Raw genomic sequence first — 20005 nt, forward strand, 5'->3', positions numbered from 1 at the left:
ATTAGCTATCAAATAAAATGAAATCCATCTGCCTATGTTCCAGTAGAAAAATACATTTACATTGAATAAAGGTGATAAGCTAATTAAATAGCAATAGCAAATGACCATTGAAGACACCAAAAAACAAATAGCAGCGAAGTCAGGGATACTCATTACTAGGACGAAGCATGGTTAGGCATGATTTCATTTTTAAGGGCGCAGGTTAAGCTGCTCATTACCATCCTGACAATTTGGCTAGCAGAGTACTTGATAGGAATTGCATATATTATCATAACACTCAACTTTACCACCCGCAAAACATGCTTCTTCCAGGTTTGCTTGTAGCACGCCAAAATGATTCTCACCTCATTAGAGAAGGGAAACGAAGTGACCAGTAGGCAGACACGTGTGGGTACAGCATGACTCCTATAGTAGTGCAAGAGAGTTTTGCTGGGTTTCAAGTACCCAATATAATGTTGTGGCTGGTAATAACCTATTACACAGCCATTTTTATGAGCTGCGTAGTTGGCTGGGAAACTGAAGGACAGCTCAGGATGAAAAGGGAATTGTAAAAGCCTGTACTGCTCCTGAAGATGTTTTTAGAGGCAAATAAAGTTGATTGCAAAAGGAACAGACTAGAAGCCTAAAGGGTGACTGATAGTCGTTCATTCTCGAACAGGGAAGACTCACTACCAAATGGTCACAATGAGGACGGTGATGGAGACTTGGTGGGCTGATGGAAGAATTAACCAGGAGAAGGTGAATAAAGTTTAATTCTGAGTGCACAGCTGTAGAGGAATCGGTCCTAAGATTTCACGGAACCATGTTTGTAATATTGGTCACAATCTTACCTCTATGCTAAATGCAACACGTGGGTGTTTAAAAAAATGAGGCATAGGTGATGGGGAAATTGCATGCTTCTATTTCTTTCACTAGAAAAACAGCTAGTTTTTAAATTGGTTGTACCCAAAGGAGAAAGCTTTTCATAGGCTAAGCATTTGAGATACTGTGAAGTCCTCAACAGCACTCTCTCCTTGACCTTTATCATTATCATATTATTCTCAATTAGCCCAGTCTATGACTGGCTGCGCCTCTTTTTAACCTTACCACACCCATCTCTCCTCTGAACTGCTTTGGAATAATTTCTATAGTTGTAACAGTGATTGTCTCTGAGGAATTTCCCTCATGTTAGAGAATAGTCTCCCAACATCCTCAATGGTGGTGGGGCAGGGCGGGAAGATGCTAAAAATTTCATTTTTAAATAAGAAAATTGAGTCCTAGAGGTGTTAGGTACTTGACAGAGAGAAATCTATGCCTCAAGGATAGATGGGTTGGAGACTAAACTTTATTAGCTGCTACTCAAATTTATCTTCTGGTTTAACTGAGTCAACTTCAGAGGTTAAATAATCAAATATTCAAAATGTAAAAAAAGAAAAAAGAAAGAAAATAGCATTGTATTTCCAGTAAAAAAAATGATAGTAAGTACCCACATTTTACTGAAGATTGGCTCACACATTTAAAATAATTTTAAATGCAAATGGATTAAGCTTTGCAGGAGTCTGGTAGGAATGAATGAGTAAACGCCCTGATCTTTAATCCAATTTAGTAATAGATTCATGGGACTTAGTCCTAGCCCTAAGGAAAACTGTGAAGTTGCCTTTGGGGGCCACATGCACAACTCCCTCACCTTTATTCCTGCACTACTATGTCTGGCATCATCTTCTTTCCATTTGCCTTTTTATAAAATTTTATTTGCAAGAAAGAACCAAAGTAATAAATACACTGAAATTACTAAAAAGGCTCAATATGTACTACATTAGATAATTTTTGAGGTTCCTTCCTGCTACGATATTCTGAGTTCATGACAGTCTGTCTATGTTATTTTCCATTTAACAGAGGATAATATGTTAAGTCAAAGGAATGAATATCTAATGATAAAATTTCAGGTCTCAGCAACTGCACTGTTAAAATGACTCTACATTGGTAGCCATCTTCTTTTGCCTACTCACAAAAGCAACCTTTGTTCTAGGCCTAGTAACAGTACAACTTCATACTAAATAATTGTATCCCCTTCCACCTAGTGCATTTTCCTCCCTAAATCTGAGGACATTACTGGCTCACCTGTCGCTCTGACATGAGAATTTAAGATAAGAGAAATTTTAAGAAACTAAGAGGCATTAAAAAACTACCAGTTGTATAATAGTGAAAAAACACAATGGATCAATAATTGTGGACTCAAGCTTTCCCATCAGAGGAGGTCTTCATGTTCCTATCTAGAGGTCATACTATGAAGCAATGGAAATTTTCAGAAGGCTTTCATAGGAATCCTAAATAATATAGTCAAAGGTCATCAGGGATTTTTAGGAATTCAACATCTTGAGGAAAAAACTGAGTTAAATTATCAGCTACATAAAATTTTTAAGAAAAGAGATACAGCTTACAAATAAGAAACTTATGTGCATTGGGCTTACCAGTAAAAGAAAGAAGCCTGTAAAGATTTGTAGCAAAAGAAAAAAAAAAAAACAGAAAACCAGAAATAAAAGAGAAAAACTGAACAATAATCATAATACAGAATATATGGTGGTAATTTAAAACTAAATACTTACCAAATTTTATGTCTTTTATAAAGCTGTAATGCTAAAAATACATCCTTTCCCGTTTCCCAACTCCTACTCCAGTTCTTAGAGATTTCACTTAGGGATAAAAAATTTTCTATAAATAATCTCATACTACCATCATTTTGTTCAGTTTTGTTTTTCTGAAATAGCTACCTACTCTTGAAAGTAATGCTTTCAGAAGGAAATGCCTGCCTCACAATGCACTTCTTTGTAGTGTCTTTTCTCCAAGTTTCTTTGACCTAGGTCTCCCAGAGAAGAAGTTTATATTTGAGGTTGAAAATAAAAATAATTACATATGTGGGGCCAAAGACAATTGTGGTAAAATTATTAAAGACTTACTCTTATCTGGATTTACCCCAAATGTGCTAGTAAATTACAATGAAGTATGAGAAAAATGCAAAGGCATGTTCTGAAGTTCCATTTAAGGAAATCAGCTTAGGCAGTATTTCCAAACACTAATGGAACATTTAAAATCAGACACTGCTTAAAATGATAAAATAAATAAGTTAAAAATAGAAAAATCAAGTAATTTTTTTTTATTCACTTTGAGCAAAAATCCCAAAGGAAGCTAACATCCTAAAGGATAAAATGTAAAGTTAAAGTTTCCTAATTTTTTCTAGGCATATAGGTATACAGTGATATTCTATGGCCATTCTCCCTTTTTACATATGATCATGATAGAAAAACTGAAATGCAAAAAAATAAATTAGGCAGAAAATAATTCATTTTATTAAAAAATGAGCAATAATAAGTAGTGATACTGAACATAGGTCTGGGCTACTGCTTTGGAAACAGGTAAAAATGATGAATATTACTGTATTTTGTTATAATTTAAAGAGATTTGTTCTGAGCCAAGTATGTATGACCAGCAGTCTGGACCACATGTTTTTAAGAGGTTCTGAGAAAATGTGCCCGCAGTAGCTGAGTTACAGTTTGTTTTATGTTTTTGTTGCTTTTTTGTTTTTTGTGTTTTTTTGGCAAAATAATTGTTTTTATTTCAAAATATTAAGAGGGTACAAATGTTTTAGGTTACATGGATCACTTTTGTAATCCTTGAGTCCTGGCTAAAGGTGTGCCCCTCACCCAAATAGTGTTCACAGTACATGTTGGATATGTTGTTGCCCCTCCCCCTTCTCTCCTCCCCCCTGGTTGATTTCCACTGAATTCTACTTCCCTCTGGGCACATGTGTGCTCATCAGTTAGTTCCAATTTAATAGAGAGTACATGTGGTGTTCGTTTTTCCATTCCTTTTTTTATTTCAAAGTATTATAGGGGTACAGAATTTTTGAAGAAGACCCCAATGCCAATCACAGCAACAACAAAAATAAATGGGACTTGATTAAATTAAAAAAGCTTCTGCACAGCCAAGGAAATAATCAACAGGACAAATAGAAAACCTACAGAATGGGAGAAAATATTCACAAGCTACACATCCAATAAAGGACTAAGAAGTCAATACAAAGAACTCAAGCAAATAAACAAGAAAAAAAATCAAACAACCCCATTAAAAAGTGGGCAAAAAACATGAACAGAAGCTTTTCAAATGAAGACAGACAAATGGCCAATGAACATATGAAAAAATGCTCAACATCACTAATCATCAGGGACATGCAAGTTAGAACCACAATGAGATATCACCTTAGCCCAGGTAGAATGGGTTTTATTAAAAAGTCCAAAAACAATAGATGTTGGCGCGGATGCAGAGAGAAAGGAACACTTATACACTGTTGGTGGGACTGCAAATTAGTACAGCCTCTGTGGAAAACAGTATGGAGATTCCTCAAAGAACTGAAAGTAGACCTACTATTCAGTCCAGCAATCCCACTACTGGGTATTTATCCAAAGGAAAATAAGTCATTTTATGAAAAGACACCTGCACTCGAATGTTTATTGCAGCACAATTCACAAATGCAAAGATGTGGAACCAACACAAGCGCCCATCAATACATGAGTAGATTAACACAATGTGGTATACGTATATCATGGAATACTACTCAACCATGAAGAAGGATGAATTAAGTCCTTTTGCAACAATTTTGATGGAACTGGAGATCATTATCCTAAGTGAAGTATCTCAAGAGTGGAAAAACAAACACCTCATGTACTCACTGTTAAACTGGAACTAACTGATGAGCACACATGCACAGAGGGAAGTAAAACTCAGTAGAAATTAATCAGGGAATAGGGGGGAGGATGGGATGGGGAAAAAACTACCTAATGGGTACAGTGTACACTATCTGGGTGACAGGCACACTTATAACCCTGATTCAAGCATTACAAAAGTGATCCTTGTAACCAAAAACATCTGTACCCCTGTAATACTTTGAATGTTATTCTTGAAAGGGCCTTCTTAGTTATCATGAATGATTAAATAATTTGAAGACTTCTTAGAAGTAAGGTAAGAAAGTTTTATGAGTATTAAAGGTACTATTCAACCAAAAGAGCAATTCTCTGCCCCCAAAGTAAAATAAAATGTATGTTTACATCAAGAAATTTAGAGGTTTATAAATATTAAAACTGAACATGTCCATTACAATTAAGCTAATTTGGGGGTGTAGCTTTTGGACAAACTCATTACTTTAGAGCCCATCTTATATTCACTGGAGCCCTTTTTCAGAGATTCCCAGCAAATCAAAATCTTGAAACCTACCTTCAAAGGGATGGGATGACTTTAAGCTGAAGCCTTTTCCATACTAAATCATATTAAAAAGGGTCCAAGATGAATTTGTGATATTCTTAAAGTATGTTCATACTGATAACAAATTGTAGCAAAAGCCCAGGGTTTGTAAGAAACATAGAAACATTTTACTTGTAATTTTCTCCTTGGATTTCACCTAACTGGTATGTCTATCTCACCCATACACCAAAGAAGACAATTGTTTGATGAGAGATAAGACAGCAGGAATATGATGATGGAAACATGGAGAGCCCCGGCATTTCCCATCACAGGTAAATTAACCTAAAACAATACAACTCACATGGCAGTCAAAGTGTTAACCTATAAAAAGACATGGACTGGAGTGTGGGAACTCAGGCTCCTAGATAGGGCCCCACTGGCAACTCTGCTGTGTTAATGTTTAAAATCTCTCACAAACAAAGGACTAATTCGAGAGAAATTACAAATTCCAGTAGGTAGCAACGTTCATGGGGCTTCTCTCTTTTCAACACTCCCCGGTCCGTTTTGGTCCATGATTTAATAAAGCAACGGGTACAGTACAACAGCTCTGAGCTCCTCACTACCTGGTGCGTTTAAAGATACTCCTAGCTGTGGAGGGCCTGCCTTCAATATCTTCCCGGCAGTGCTAATAGTTATAAACAGGGCCATATTTGGGGGGGAAGATATAAATTATATTTATGGTGAGAAGAATGAAGGAAAAGATTAGTTTGTTTAAATATTTCATAAACATCTTCATTCTCCTCCTTTCTCACTGTCATACAGGCCCTCTGGGTGCCAGTATCAGAGCAAAAAACTAGACAGGTAGTTGGCAGAGGGACCAAGACCCATATAAAATATCAAAATGTCTCCATTTTATATAACTGATCATAGAAGTTCTTCCACATAGGACACTTTTCTATGTATCAGTTAATCACAGTGGTATATAAAGTAGGACTAGAAAATAAGACTAATACCATACGCAAAAGAATTTGCCCCTGCATTATTCTTAAACACTTATATTTAACTTAATAAAATGTACAACCAAAATATTTAATTATTAATTATTTAAGTGCTCTATTATTAATATTTGAGACCCCATGATTGTCCAGATAATTAAGTACAAAGTACTTCTGGGAGAGAGGGGAGTTGGTATCAGAGTTAAAGGAAGGGACATTGCAGACATTTTCTTAGTAACAGTCTTTATATGTATAGCTCCATTCCACGTCTCTCAAAAACCAAGTTATTCGGAACAGGGAACCAGATAAGCTAATAGTGGCCAAGAGGCCATTGGATATCATTGTTTTCACACCTCCAAGCTAAAAGTTAAATTCTTAAGGTCACAATGGCAATTTTATTTTTCGTAATGAGAAGATGGAATTGAAAAGTTTAAAATTTATGAAAAAATTCAATTTGAAAAAATTTAATAAAGCTTTTCTTTCATTTTTGTAAGCTTTGTAGATATGTGTAATTAGTGAATTCTAGATAAGTCTCTTTTAGCATGTCAAAATTTCCTCTTCAAAAGAAAAAAATCACTGATAATTTGAAAAATAAAACTTGTAAGAAGAAATAAGAGAACCATGTTTTTCTATTTTGAGTGATAGATAACTTTTGTTATATTTTTGGCTACATGATTGCCTAGCATACTATATTCAATTTGTTTAATCTAACATAATTGAATACCTGTACTGATTCACGAAATCTAACCTGCAACAAATTACATTTCTTTTGATGAACACAGAATTGAATTCAGCATCTGGGGTTGCCTCTAACAGGTTTACAATTTTGTTTTGCCTTAATTATCAACCTTAGCTGGGGGTGAGGGTAGGGGTAGAAAGGGATGCGGTGATATTAATGTATTTCTAAGGTTGTCGAATTTATTTAGATAACAAGTAGCAATGGATGCTATAAAAATCAAATTTTATAGCAATGCTAAATTAAAAATTATCACAAAAGTCATCTTTTTAGCTGTTGAACTTTAAATATAAGCTTTATTATCTGCTAGGCACAATGTGAGTGAATTCCTGTGGCTAGGGAACTTTTAACTTTTGAACTTCGTGGCACTTACGGGGCGGAAAAATAAACTAACAGAAACAAATAAACAAAATCCCTGCCTCTTGGAAAGAACATAAATTAAGATACCAATGAATGTATTATTTAATGTTTCACTTTCTTAATATGTATACTAAACACTATGCCACATGTTTGTGCTGGAATGCACAATCAGAATCAGTATTGAAATTAGTGTATAAAATATTTTTAGATGTAATGATACAAATAATTAATATTAATATATTTCTGAGAATCTGCTAGGATCTATCTAGTCTTTATTTTTCTGTGTATGCTCCAGGTTGATTCCTAGTTATTAGCTACAGCCAATAAAATATATACTTCAAATATTTATTGGTTTCACTTAATGAAATCAAAATGCACCCTGTTCTTGGTTACATGCGATTGGCTGCCTAATATTAATTCACTAGACTAGTTCTCCTTTAAGTGACTTACTGTTTGAATTCTGTGGAAATCCGGGCAGGGAGGATGGACCGTTCATTCCAGGGAGAAGGACTGGAGGAAGGCCAGGGAGACCAGGGTAGGCTGCCGGCAGGCTGATGCCGTGGAGGGAGCTGCTGTCCATCATGCCCGGCTGCTGTACCGTTAAGCCCAGCACGTCTGAAGCTTTCTTTATGCGGTCAAGTTCTTGCTGTGCCATCAGCTGTCGAACGGTGGTCGGAGCTAAGTAATCTTTCTCCCGATCAAGCTGACTGCCAACAGTCTCCCTCACTTTTGAAATGTGCTGCTTGGAGAAAATGTGATCTCTGATGGACAGGCGGGCAGAGTACTTTACCCCGCAGAGGGTACACTCGGGTTTGGTGCCTTCCGTCCCACTTTGATTGATCATAAAAGGCTTCCCTATGTTAATTTTGAATTTCTTTTCCTTTGCCCTTGCATTTTGGAACCACACCTGGACCACGCGCTTGGGCAGACCGATCTCGTTCCCTAGCATCTCACATTCTTGCATGGTGGGCGTTCGGTAGTCACTGAAGCAAGCCTTGAGGACCTTGAGCTGAAGGTTGCTCATCTGGGTCCGGAAACGCTTGTGACCCGGGCGATCGTTGCTTTTGGATTTAAAGGGATTGTTGGATCCAAATGGATTTGGCGAGCTGGGGTCGGCGATGCTGGACGTCTCGCTGCGGTCAGCATTGTCGTCAGGGTCGTCCGTGATGTAAAAGCTTTGGTCGTGGTCACCGTCTTTGTCATTGAAGTGGATCGATGGGCTCGTGAGGGCAAAGAGAAACTTGTCCTCGCAGACCTCCGCGGTGGGCGTGGTCGCGGCTTTCGGCAAAGCCTCGAGCGTTCTGGGCTCCTTCGGGGACGGGGACGGGGCCGGCTTCGCGTCCGCGCCTCCCGCCGCGCCTTCCGCCTCGGCGCTTCCCTCGTCCCCGGTGGTGGCGTCGCTGATCGCGGTATTGACCGAGGACGTCTCATCAAAATCCGTCTTGTTTTGATCGTACCCAGCCTCCGCGGGAGGGGCAGTTAAATTCTCCACATCCTCAGCGCATTCCGCTTTGAAAGAAGAAGGGCTTAAAAGGTTCTTGGGTGACAGCTCCGCCGTTTTACTAACAGGTGTTGACACGGTGGAAGCCAATTCATTCTCACTTGACAAATCAATTTTCGTTAATGGCAAAGACGGGTAATCAAAGTAAATGTATTTCTGCGGGCTCTCGCCCCCATCCTCCGCTGCGATCAGCGGGCTGGGCGGCAGGCTGTACCCGGCCTGCTTCCCCTCGTTCCAGTGCCGCGAGCGAATGTGGCTTTCCAGGGCGGACTTCGCTTTAAACAGGGCCCGGCAGAAGGGACACCGCTTGTGAGACTGTGCGGGCCCCACTGCCCGGAACTGGCCTTTCCTTTCCCGTGCTCGAGTGTTCTGGAACCAGACTTGCACGACTCTTTTTTTCAGCCCCACTTCTCGTGCAATATGATCGAGCATCTTCCTGGTGGGATTGGAGTCCAACAAGTACTTCTCGTAGAGTATTTCCAGTTGTTCCGGGGTGATGGTGGTTCTCAGGCGTTTATCGCGGTGTTGGTCTTCACCGCTGTTCCCTCCCTCCTTTTCACTGCAGTTGTTGTCTTCTTTATCGTCCAGTTTCCGTTTCAGGGAAGCAGCAACTGTCGCGGGGGCTGCGGGGTGGGAGGAGCTGGTCTGAGGGGGCATTTGTGCGAGAGAACCGCTCAGCAGCTGCCCGGTCATCAGCGGATTGTTGGGGTCGAATATCATGTAGGGCATGTCCATCGGCCTTTCCAAGAACGGCGAGTGGAGGAATTGGTTTTGAGCAGCGAGGAAGTGCATGTGCTGGTGCTCCTGCCAGAGTTCCAAGGTCGGGAAGGCAACTGTACACTGATCACATTGGTATTGTAGTAACTGTGGAGGTAGACTGTTCTGGAGCGAAGTCATGGAAATCTGCAGTGGACTGGAAGGGACCGGGGTTTGAGAGGCCGAGGGAGGTCTTCCAATAAGCTGGGGTGGTTTTGGCGGCTGTGGCTGAGGCTGGGCTGCAGACGCCTGCGGCGGGTCTGAGGAAGTCGATGCTAATGGCAGGGCTGTTTTGGTGCCTTGGGAAGGGGGACAGGGGTCACTCTGCTTTGGCTTTTCCGTGGGATATTCGGGTTTTGGAGAAGTCTTCTCAGGTTCTGGTTTGGGTGACGGAATCAGTGGGGTGCTAGTCCCGGAGCCAGAACTTGCTGGAGGGGGAGCAGTGGTTCTGGCGGCATCGGTCTGGCCAGACGCTGTGCAGTGCTTGTACACCACTTGGTCGGTGGCATCCATGGAGTCTTCCGTTTGGCTTTCATCTTGGGCATCATCATCTTCATCCTTGTAACACTGCTTTTTCTGATGCGTAATCAAGTCAAAGATCCTGGGGAAAACCACATTGCACTTTTTACACTGGTACTGCATGTTGCTTGTACGAATATAACGTTCATTTGTGAGTTCTCGTTTTTCATTGTCTTTAGTTTCTGCTTGGTTTTCGTAACTCTTCCGTGCTTTCTGGCGAGCATTCTGGAACCACACGACAATAACCCGGGTAGGTAGATTGAGTACAGTGGAGAGTTGTTCTATTTCATCATCTTTTGGGTAAGCGTTTGTGTCAAAAAAGTCTTGTAGGACCCTAAGCTGGTAGTCAGTAAACCTTGTTCTAGAAGACCTTTTACTGAAGGACGCATCAGATTTGTAATGTTCTAAAGAGGTGGGCTGTGGATCAATTCTGATATCTTCCAAAACAGTTATGGGAGGGTTGCTGAAGTTGTACGGAGAATCCTTATTTCTCTGCCGTTCTTTAAAAAGCGTATTTCGAAACCAGTGTTTGATAACTTTTTGAGAGAGGCCAGATTTCTCGGCCATTTCTTGGATCTGTTCTTCACTTGGAGAGTTATTGATGTCAAAGTAAGCCCTCAGGATTTTTAGTTGATCATCTGTGATTCTTGTCCGTGGGCGTTTGAACTGAGAATGCCTTAGGAAGTTGGGGTCCAATCCGAGCTGCTGCTGGCAGAGCTGGGTGAGGTCTGCAGAGAGAGCGTCCATCTGCGGCAGCTGCAGGGCAAGCTGAGGCGGAAGTGCGGGGTGCTGCACGGGCTGCATCATGATGGAGGGAAAGAGTGGCAGGTCCAGAGAGACGGGCAGCTGGACCTGCGGGGGCGCAGAAGGCGGGGGAGGCGGGGGAGGGGGCGGGGGAGGAGGTGGTGGCGGTGGTGGCGGAGGAGTGGGTGGTGGAGCTTGCAGAGGAGTGGAAACCGCGTTGGGGATCTTTACAGGACACAGAGAGGAAGGCTGCGGAGGAGCCGGAGGCAGGGGGGGAGGAGGAGGAGGAGGAGGAGGAGGAGGAGGTGGAGGTGGGGGCGGCGTTTCTGGTGAAGATGGAGAAATCGGATACAGCTTGTCATAGGCCTCCCTGTACTGACGAGCAAATTTTTCTAGCGCTCCATATGGAAAAAATTGCCCATGTACATGTTCTTGGTGACTCTTTAAAATAAGCACATTGGAAAACAATTTACCACACGTTCCGCATTCCAGTTTGTCAGTGTTTTCGCCTTCACCACTTTTGCCCTTCTTCTGTACCTTCTGCCTGTTCTCGTTATACTGAATGACCAGTTCAAAACCAAAGTTTTCCAATAAAGCTTTGGCTGCATTTCCTCTGGCCCCTGAAGCTATTCGGGGTGGCAGGACGGAGGGTTCCAAGGATTTTTGCTTCTTTGTGTCTTTGCCCTCTTTGAGTCCTTCCCCTTCACTTATAAATTCTTGCTTTGGTTTTTCTGGCTTGTCAGCAATCTCCTCTGCCTCCTTATAAGACGGCATGTCCTTCATGATTTGGCAGTCTGTGCTCGCTATGGTACTTTGCTCTTGTTTCAACAGTTTGCTTGCCTGCTGCTGCTGCTGCTGCTGCTGCTGCTGCTGCTGTTGCTTTTGAGGCTGCAGCTGGGGCTGTGTGGCTTGGTACTGTTGTGCTTGTTGCTGTAGAATCTGGAGCTGAGTTTGGCCAACGTGATGTTGGGTTTGAATCTGCTGCTTCAGGTCTTCGAGCAAGGAGCCAGCCATTCCAGTCATGCCAGGCATACCAAATGTGGCAGAGCCTGGCAAGCCCAAGTCTGGCCCCAAGCTAAACTCCGTCCCAGGTATGTAGAACGGAAAGAGAAACTGAGGCTGCTGAAACTGCAGCAGTGCTTCTGGGGTCATAGGAAAATGAGGCAAAAAGGCTGGGTTTAGAAACTGAGGCTGAAAGAATGCAGCTTGCTGTTGTAACTCGTGCTGGAGTTGCATCTGAATTTGTGCTGGTGACTGTGGTGGATGATGTGTAGGTTGAGCAGAGATTAATTCAGGAGTTTGCTTTTTATTTAATTCTTTGGCATCTAAATGGGTATCTTTGCTGTTTACTGCTGCTAAACTCATGGAATCTAACATCCCTTGGCCAGGGCTATTAACGTTTGCTGCGATGCTGTGCCCACCAGCCACGTGACCACCGGGCTCCAGCTTTGCAGCCCTGGCCTTTGTCTGGTGGAGCACAGACCTCATGTGGATTTCCAACGTCGAGCTTTGGCTGTACGCAACATTGCAGATGCTGCACTTGTAGGGTTTGTTATCTGTGTTGCTGTTGGTTTCTTGCGGGACAGGACTGGAGGCTTCCTGCAAAACCTTTTTCAATTTATGCAGGTGAGAAACCGAATTATAATGGACCAAGAGAATGTTCTTTTGAGTGAACGACTCTTTACACACTGTACATTTATATGGACGAGATGGATCCAGGAATTTTTCCATAGTAAAATTGGGCCCTTTTCTAAAAGGTAAGGTCCGCTTTGGTTCAGAGCCCATGTCATCTGGAATAGAACTACTATCACTTCCTACAGGACTCGCCTTCCCTTCATGGTCCACCTCGTACTCTCTCTCTATTTCCTGCTCCAGGCCATGGTCGTCCTGGGCCATAGTTTCACTCTCTGCCCACAGCTCTCCGTTCATGGGCAAGGAGGCATATAGCTGTTGAAGTTCAGCTTCACTCAGTTCGGGGTGACCTGCCTCCAGGTGTTTTTTTAAAGCCTGGAATGTACGGAAACTACGCTGGCAGAGGTTACACATTGTTGCAGCCCGAATTGCATGATACTGGGAATGTATCTGAAGCTTCTGCATAGTTTTAAAAGCCAAGCTACAGTGGTTGCAGCGATACTTATAGACGTGGCGGTCAGAAACAGAGAGTGGTTGCCTTTTTTGCTGTTCGCTTAATTGATCTTGCAGTGTGTCGGGGATTTTCACATCCTTACTGCTGTTTTTATTCCATTCCGACACTTCTGAAGGTTCTTTAGTTGGTTTCTGCTCTTCATTCTTTATTTCCACACCAGCCTTTGAATCCTCAAGACCTGCCAGGCTTTTGTCATCCATAGGACTTTCACCTGTTGGGAAAAAACACAAACAGATCTTTTATAATAAGAAAATCTACTGCTTAAAGGTCAATCAATATTGTAAATAGGAGCCTCTGTTAACTTTCTGCTTAACTGATTTTTTTGAAGAAAATGTTTATTGAGCAACTACTATGCGGCAAGCACTGAACTTGGTATTGGGCATATAAAGGTAAATAAGAAATCACCCCTGACCTCAAGGAATCTCAGGATAGGAAAGAAAACAAGTCAAAGGTTATTACAGTATGCTGCAATGCTGCAATCACTGTGATACCAATTGCCATAACCTTGATGTTCAGGAATTAGAACACATAGAATATTTTTGGGCTTCTGATACTTAGGTCCCCAAGATCAGTTACAGAAAACCAGATACTAAATACGCTTTGGAAAATACGGCTCTTGGGAATGTCATGCAGTTTTTTCCCCTCCATGCTTGAAAAAAAAAAATCTTCGATAGTAATAATCTTCAAGTACCATGACAAATGCAAGCTCCTGAGCATGTTTTCTGCAGATCTCAATTACAAGCTGGCATACCTGAATATTTCCCAGACCCCTCAGCTGTTATGGCTGCAGGAGTGTCCCGCTCTGATTTCTCGGAGGCGGCTGCTGGCAGGAGCATACTGTTTGGCATCATCACATCAGGGACAGGCACCTTTGCAAACCAAAGGGGTTCGTGTTAAATGCACCCCAGAAATCACAAACTTCATCACGTCTCCCATTTTCCAGGGGCATATCCCACTTACATTTTTTTTTAACCAAAGCAGGACATTTTGGGGATGTCACAGACTAATGCTACCCCTTCAAATTTCAAATCAATGCTGTGGCAAGGTCATAATATTTTCTTTTCTTTTTTATTATGGTTTGAAGCGTTCTGTAGGTTTAATTTTTGATAATGATAACCAAGAAAGTTTGAAACTCAAGGTGCTTACATGAGTCTTTTGATTAACATTATAGATACAAGATGAAGACTGAAAAATATGTTATTAACTCTGCTAGGACCTGTATCATATTTTTTTGCCAAGCAAAAGAGGCCACAAATGGGCCTTGCCTACGATAACTATAACACAGCCCATTATAGAGCCTTAAGTAGCTCAGAAGAAATAAATTTCTTTCAACCAGTAGTTCCAGGTTTTGTACTGATGCCCTTACACAGATTCTGTCACAGGCGCATCAAAATTTGGTATCCTTACTGTCATAAGCAGCTTCTCCACACAATCCGGAGACACACTGTGCAAATGCGTCAGATGCAGCTGGAGGTGCATTTTGTTGCTGAGGACGTCCTGGCAGAGAGGACAGCAGATGACGGGCTGCACCGAGTGCTGTGACAGGACGTGCATCTGGATACGACTTTGGTCCCTACTATTGTAGTTACAATAAGGACACTGATAGAACTGGAAAACATGGAATAAACATGGCCACTATTAGTTAATGTATTTTTTACTGATACATACTAGTTGTACATATTTATGGGGTACATGTGATATTTTGATATATGCATATAATGTGTAGTGATCAAATCTGAGTAATTGGGATATCCATCACCTCAAACATTTATCATTTCCTGTGTTGGGAGCATTCCAAATCTTCTCTTCTAGCTATTTCAACATAGTTAATACATTTTTATGACGTCTGAATATTAGAAGTAATACCAAGAGTTAATTATATTGCCAATTGTAATATCTACATGCATTCATTGGCATGGAATCATTTGGGGCTTTAAAACTATCAGGAGCAATTTTTTTAAAAAAAGATTTATGCAACGAAGGGAAAAAAAAACATATTTACCTGTTCATGACAGAATTTATTGTCCTCTGTAGGTTTTGACCTTTTTGTTGCAACATCTTCTTCTTTTGCCAGCAGGAGTGGCTGGGTCCCCCCTGCCGCACTGATTTTTAGCTCCTTCTCTGGTGTGATTATCCCTGATTCCCCCCAAAATAGAAAAGCTCGATTTAAAAACATTTATAATGTCAAAATTAGAAAAATTATGTTTTTCAAAAAGTTATGATGTTAAAGCCACTGAATCATAGAAAGAACCAGACAAGCACTTGCAAATGATGCTAATCTCAAAAGGCAAAAAGCATACTTCTTTTTGTCCACCAACTAAGTGGACTTCATAAATATATTTTAAAATGTACTCCTGCCTTGTGTTTAGATAACCTTAGGTGGCCTTGAAAGATTCATCAATAACATGTGCTCTCTGGTGTCTCAGAATGCCTTTATCACGTTAAAGCAAATCTACTCCCATTCACAAACACTAATTTAAAAAAATCATTATTTCTACTAATGTTGAATTACCTATCTCTTTTCTAAAATTCTTAGGCACTGAAAAGATTTGAAAATTCTGAGAAAAGCTGACTGGTTATAATTCAGAAACTCCAATAATATTTTTATATCAGGAATGGATATAAAAATTGAAAAAATTATAAAATTAATCATATACAACATATCTGCTGCTGCTATTAGTGATTTACTCTTTGCTGTAGCTGTTTCAGCAGTTGGCTGTCCATAGAACATGATAGTACAAATCTCAAGAAGACAATTGTTTTATGAGGTTAATCCAAATATCTGGTGTTAAAGACGATTTAAAATTTTGCCTAGATGAGCAATGTAATGTGTGGGAGCCTCATACACATCAAAGAAAAGAGTGCAATTCTAATTTCCCAGTCTAACAGAAAATTCTTTCCACCATCAATTTGCCCGATAATCTCCTCCGTGAGGCTGGATATTACAGCGACATTGGGTAGGCATGTCACATACATCTCACGACAAACACAAAACCTCATTTACCAGCCATTCCAATCTCATCATAGCGCGGCATCATCTGACCTTTTTTCTGCTGTTTATTATGAGTATTTCTAATTTTAACTTTCAATTTTCACCATCTTCCAGTCAATTTGCAACTAAATTATTTCCAGGGTGAGGACACTATCACTGGACAACTGGGTGCAAATACATCTTGAAATGCAATGAAGCTAAACCATTGATTGCTATCAGATCCCACGTAAATATATAGTCCAGGCGTAATCTGATTGTATGCTGTGCATGAAGATTTATCTTGTTTTTTTTCAATCCACATACGTTTCATATAAATGAACAAATTGCACCTTATTGAAAAATAACCCATTTTTAATTTAGAAATAAGGTCAAGGATGTTATGGAAAACAAAGTAAAAATAAACAAAAAAAAATACATTCTATTTATACCCTGGATAGAGATTAATATTTTATACCATATAAATAATTTCAGAAATTTTGAATTTAGAAAAAAAATTTAAAAAAGCGATTCCATAGAGACCAAAATTAAAATAGAATTTAAATGACATAATGGTAATAATTATTATATATTCCCTTGGGGTTTGTGGTAGGTAGATACAGAATTAGTGCAAAATTTTCAACAGATTACACTGGTACTAATTTCTAGATTTATATACACTAGACTTTATTTGAATTGGTACATTTGTCCTCTATATATATATCCACCTTGGAAAAATTTAGATTCTTTTTAGGTATTTGAAAAATCTAATTTATCAGATTTGTACTTGAATAAACTTAAGATAGGCCGAAAAGTTTCGTTACATTGATTTAAAAATTATCCAAGTATTTGATATCCAAAGATATGTCAGGAGTGTTTATCTTATAATTAATTATGGAATCAAAAAATATATATTTTTCTTTCTCAAAGCAGAGTATACTTTGTGCTATTATTTTAAAAGTGTTAAAAACAAACATTTAAGAAAATAATATATGTAGTATTTGAAAATAAAATATGTTGCTTAAAGTGTCAGACTAAGTTATATAAAATGATTGTTATATAAAATCAGCAAATGTCTATCAATTGCCTTCTCCTGTGAGATTTTTCTTTAAAAGTTCACCCATTAATAAGTAAGAATATATTTCCTTACGAGAATAATACTATGTCGTATCCCCTTATCATTCTTTTGTATACATGGTAGAATTGAACATGATCAAATAATAAGTTGATCCACTTCCCTATGCTATCAAAGACTGTCACACACAAATTAAAGACAATTTCCATGACTGTTGCTTGCAGACCCATCTGATCATCAGAAATAGACTAAACCTTCCAGAAACTTCTAAATCTATTAAATGTATAGCTATGGACTTATTTTCATAAGCATGTATAAATGTATTTTATTCTAGTATTGATATAAAGGATCAAAAAAAGTATTGATTTCAAGGTTTAAAACATTTTACTAAGCCTATACATTGGTATGCATATTTGGCATAATTAGTACCATTAAGAATGTATTGTTTTTATTTTGTGCTTATTAATATTCATCAAAAATATCATTGCTTTTGAATTTAGTTATGTTCCGTGTTTCATCAAGAAAGTAAGAGCTAATTTTTAGGATCACTAATCACATGGCCATTGCAATAAGTGTTGGCTATAGTATTCAATCCTGTATATGTGCGTCAACTTCCACATTTTTGAGCTAATTTAGTTAATTAAAACATAATCTTAATATAAGCTAGGAATCTCTTGAAGTCCATTTCATTTTAAATTAAAAAGAAGTTATAAATAAAGGGTAGGCTACCTAGCTTTAGCTAGGCACCCTAGAAATGCATGTCACTGACAGTAAGAGGAAGCAGAGAATGCTGAGATGTGGTAACATATGACAAAAACAGACTATTGAAGATGACGGTGGTCGTCAGAATTATTTGTAAAGATGATGGAACTTACATTCTATGTGTTACGCCTTTTATATTCAAAAAGGTACTATCTCAGGTTTAATATTACAGGATCCATGGTAAATTACAGGAAATCACCTCTGGGGTCTTTTTTCTGAATTGTGTTATCCTGGAAATGTCTTCTATAAAATAAGGGCCAATTAATTTTAGGAAGGTTTTGATTAAGTTTTGCGATTGCTCATAGTTTATGTCTGCAACTGTATTTGAAATCAACCCTGTTTGTTACCCTAGACCAGAAAAAATTTTGAAATGGGATTATAATTCATTTTGTTTTATTAAGGACACCACAATATTCTCAAAGAACAATGCCATTTTAATGTATTTTAACTAAAAAAAATGAATAATTACAAATAAGCACTGCCAAATAGATGAGTCAATGATTATCTGTCAGTTATGGGATTATTTAACTTGCATGAGATTGCTAATATAAAAATGGCATAATTCATTTCAATTCAGATGCCGCCTACTTAATAATTTTCAATCCCTCAAATACAGAAGGTTGTAAAATGGTTTATACTCATAACAAGTGAGAAAAATCCAATAACACACATGTACTCAAAGCAAATCTTGAAAAAACAATAAAACAAAATACTGAGTTATTATTTATGAGTCAGTGTATTTGGTAAAGTTTGAATACTATAAACCTTGAACATAACAGAAGATGCTATTAAACTCCAAGTAATTCTAAATTATAATTACTGGTACAGTATTCTTTTTAATGAGACTAGAATGAAAGGATAATTTTAATTGCAATAATGAAGGTTAATTTCCATCTTTCCTCGTGTTTACTCCCTTATTAAAAAGTGGTCCCCTTAGCCATGGCAGAGACATATTACATTTTCAATGCAAATGTATTAATCTGGATAAACTCTATATTAATTCTTGTACCACACAGAGCTATAATTTGGATTATAATTAATCTAAAGTGGCACTAGATTTAAATGACAATATAAATGAGGCATTAGAAGGCTTTTCTATTATGAATGAATATTCAACAAATATAACAAGCACATTGCCAAGTCTCATTTTGAAAGCTCTAGTCCTACCGATTAAAGTCAGCAACATAGCACAACAGCTTACACAAACGTAGTCTTCCTAACGTGTGTTAATTCTTTCATGTCTAAAAAATGCTAGTTAAAGTGGGGTCAAACTATTTTCCCATCTAATATATTAAGATAGCAATTCATTTGCAAGTTTGCTAGCATTCTTTTTTACATTTATGACTGATGTAAGGAAAAAACTATATATTTTATGTATATATTTACATAAGTGGTTAATAATTAGAAATATTTACAAAGAAAAATATTCAAGTCATAATATTTTTAACCAAATAAGATTCAATTTAGAAAGCAGAAAACTTTGTTCAAAGTTCATGTTCGTTGTCAATCACAAGAACAGTCTTGAAGGCTGGGAGGTTTCAAAGCTAAATATTTGCATCTCAGCGATTGCTTTCAGTTCGTTCTTGCTTAAACCCCATTTTCATCCCTATAGATATTCCTGCGGAGGCATTTCTACAGGGATAAAATTTGTTTTAAATAACTACCATTATACAATGGTCTGTATCCTCTCATACACCCAGTCTTGTCTGGCTAGTACAATTAGGCGCCAAAGGAAGGACAATAACTCATCAGGCCATTAGGGAGTGATTGAGTCCATTACTTATGCAGAGCAGTAAATGGCGCTGCTAGAGGAGATAGAGCCCCCGCATCTGTGATATGTTCCAAGCAAGACTCTTTCCTCAGTGCTAAGATTAGATCCATTTTCAAGGGATTCCCAGAATCCATCCTTTACCAGGTACTAAATATTAGATATTGAAAACCTAGCATAATGTCATATACCTAAGTATTACATGGACACTCAATGAACACTAATGTAATATTTGTGTGTTATTCATTCATCTGGAGAATGAGAAGGATATACTCTGCAATCTGTTTTAGTACTGTGTGAAAGATGCCACTGAATACAGACAAAATCCTGCCCTCGCTGAACCAGTCAAGCGGCTAGTCTTGATGAGGTCCATCGAAAAGAGTGAATAAACTGACCACTTTGCTATTTCCAGTCTTTTCCAAATAAAGTTTAGATGGTACTGCCCTTCACATTAACTGATC

General features: G+C 38.9%; 1 protein-coding gene across 1 annotated transcript in view; it reads right to left on the reverse strand.

Moving 5' to 3' along the window:
* The window catches only part of ZFHX4 (zinc finger homeobox 4), a 177785-nt gene that overhangs the window by 4662 nt on the left and 153118 nt on the right, over positions 1-20005 (reverse strand). Inside the window, exons 7-10 of the mRNA XM_045560887.1 lie at positions 14974-15107; positions 14379-14579; positions 13723-13840; positions 7756-13182 (exon numbers count right to left, since the gene is read on the reverse strand). Coding sequence (XP_045416843.1) covers positions 7756-13182; positions 13723-13840; positions 14379-14579; positions 14974-15107 — 5880 coding nt within the window. The remainder of the gene's footprint in view (positions 1-7755; positions 13183-13722; positions 13841-14378; positions 14580-14973; positions 15108-20005) is intronic.

The sequence above is a fragment of the Lemur catta genome, chromosome 9 (genome assembly GCF_020740605.2).
Source record: "Lemur catta isolate mLemCat1 chromosome 9, mLemCat1.pri, whole genome shotgun sequence".
In the NCBI taxonomy this organism is placed as follows: Eukaryota; Metazoa; Chordata; class Mammalia; order Primates; family Lemuridae; genus Lemur; species Lemur catta.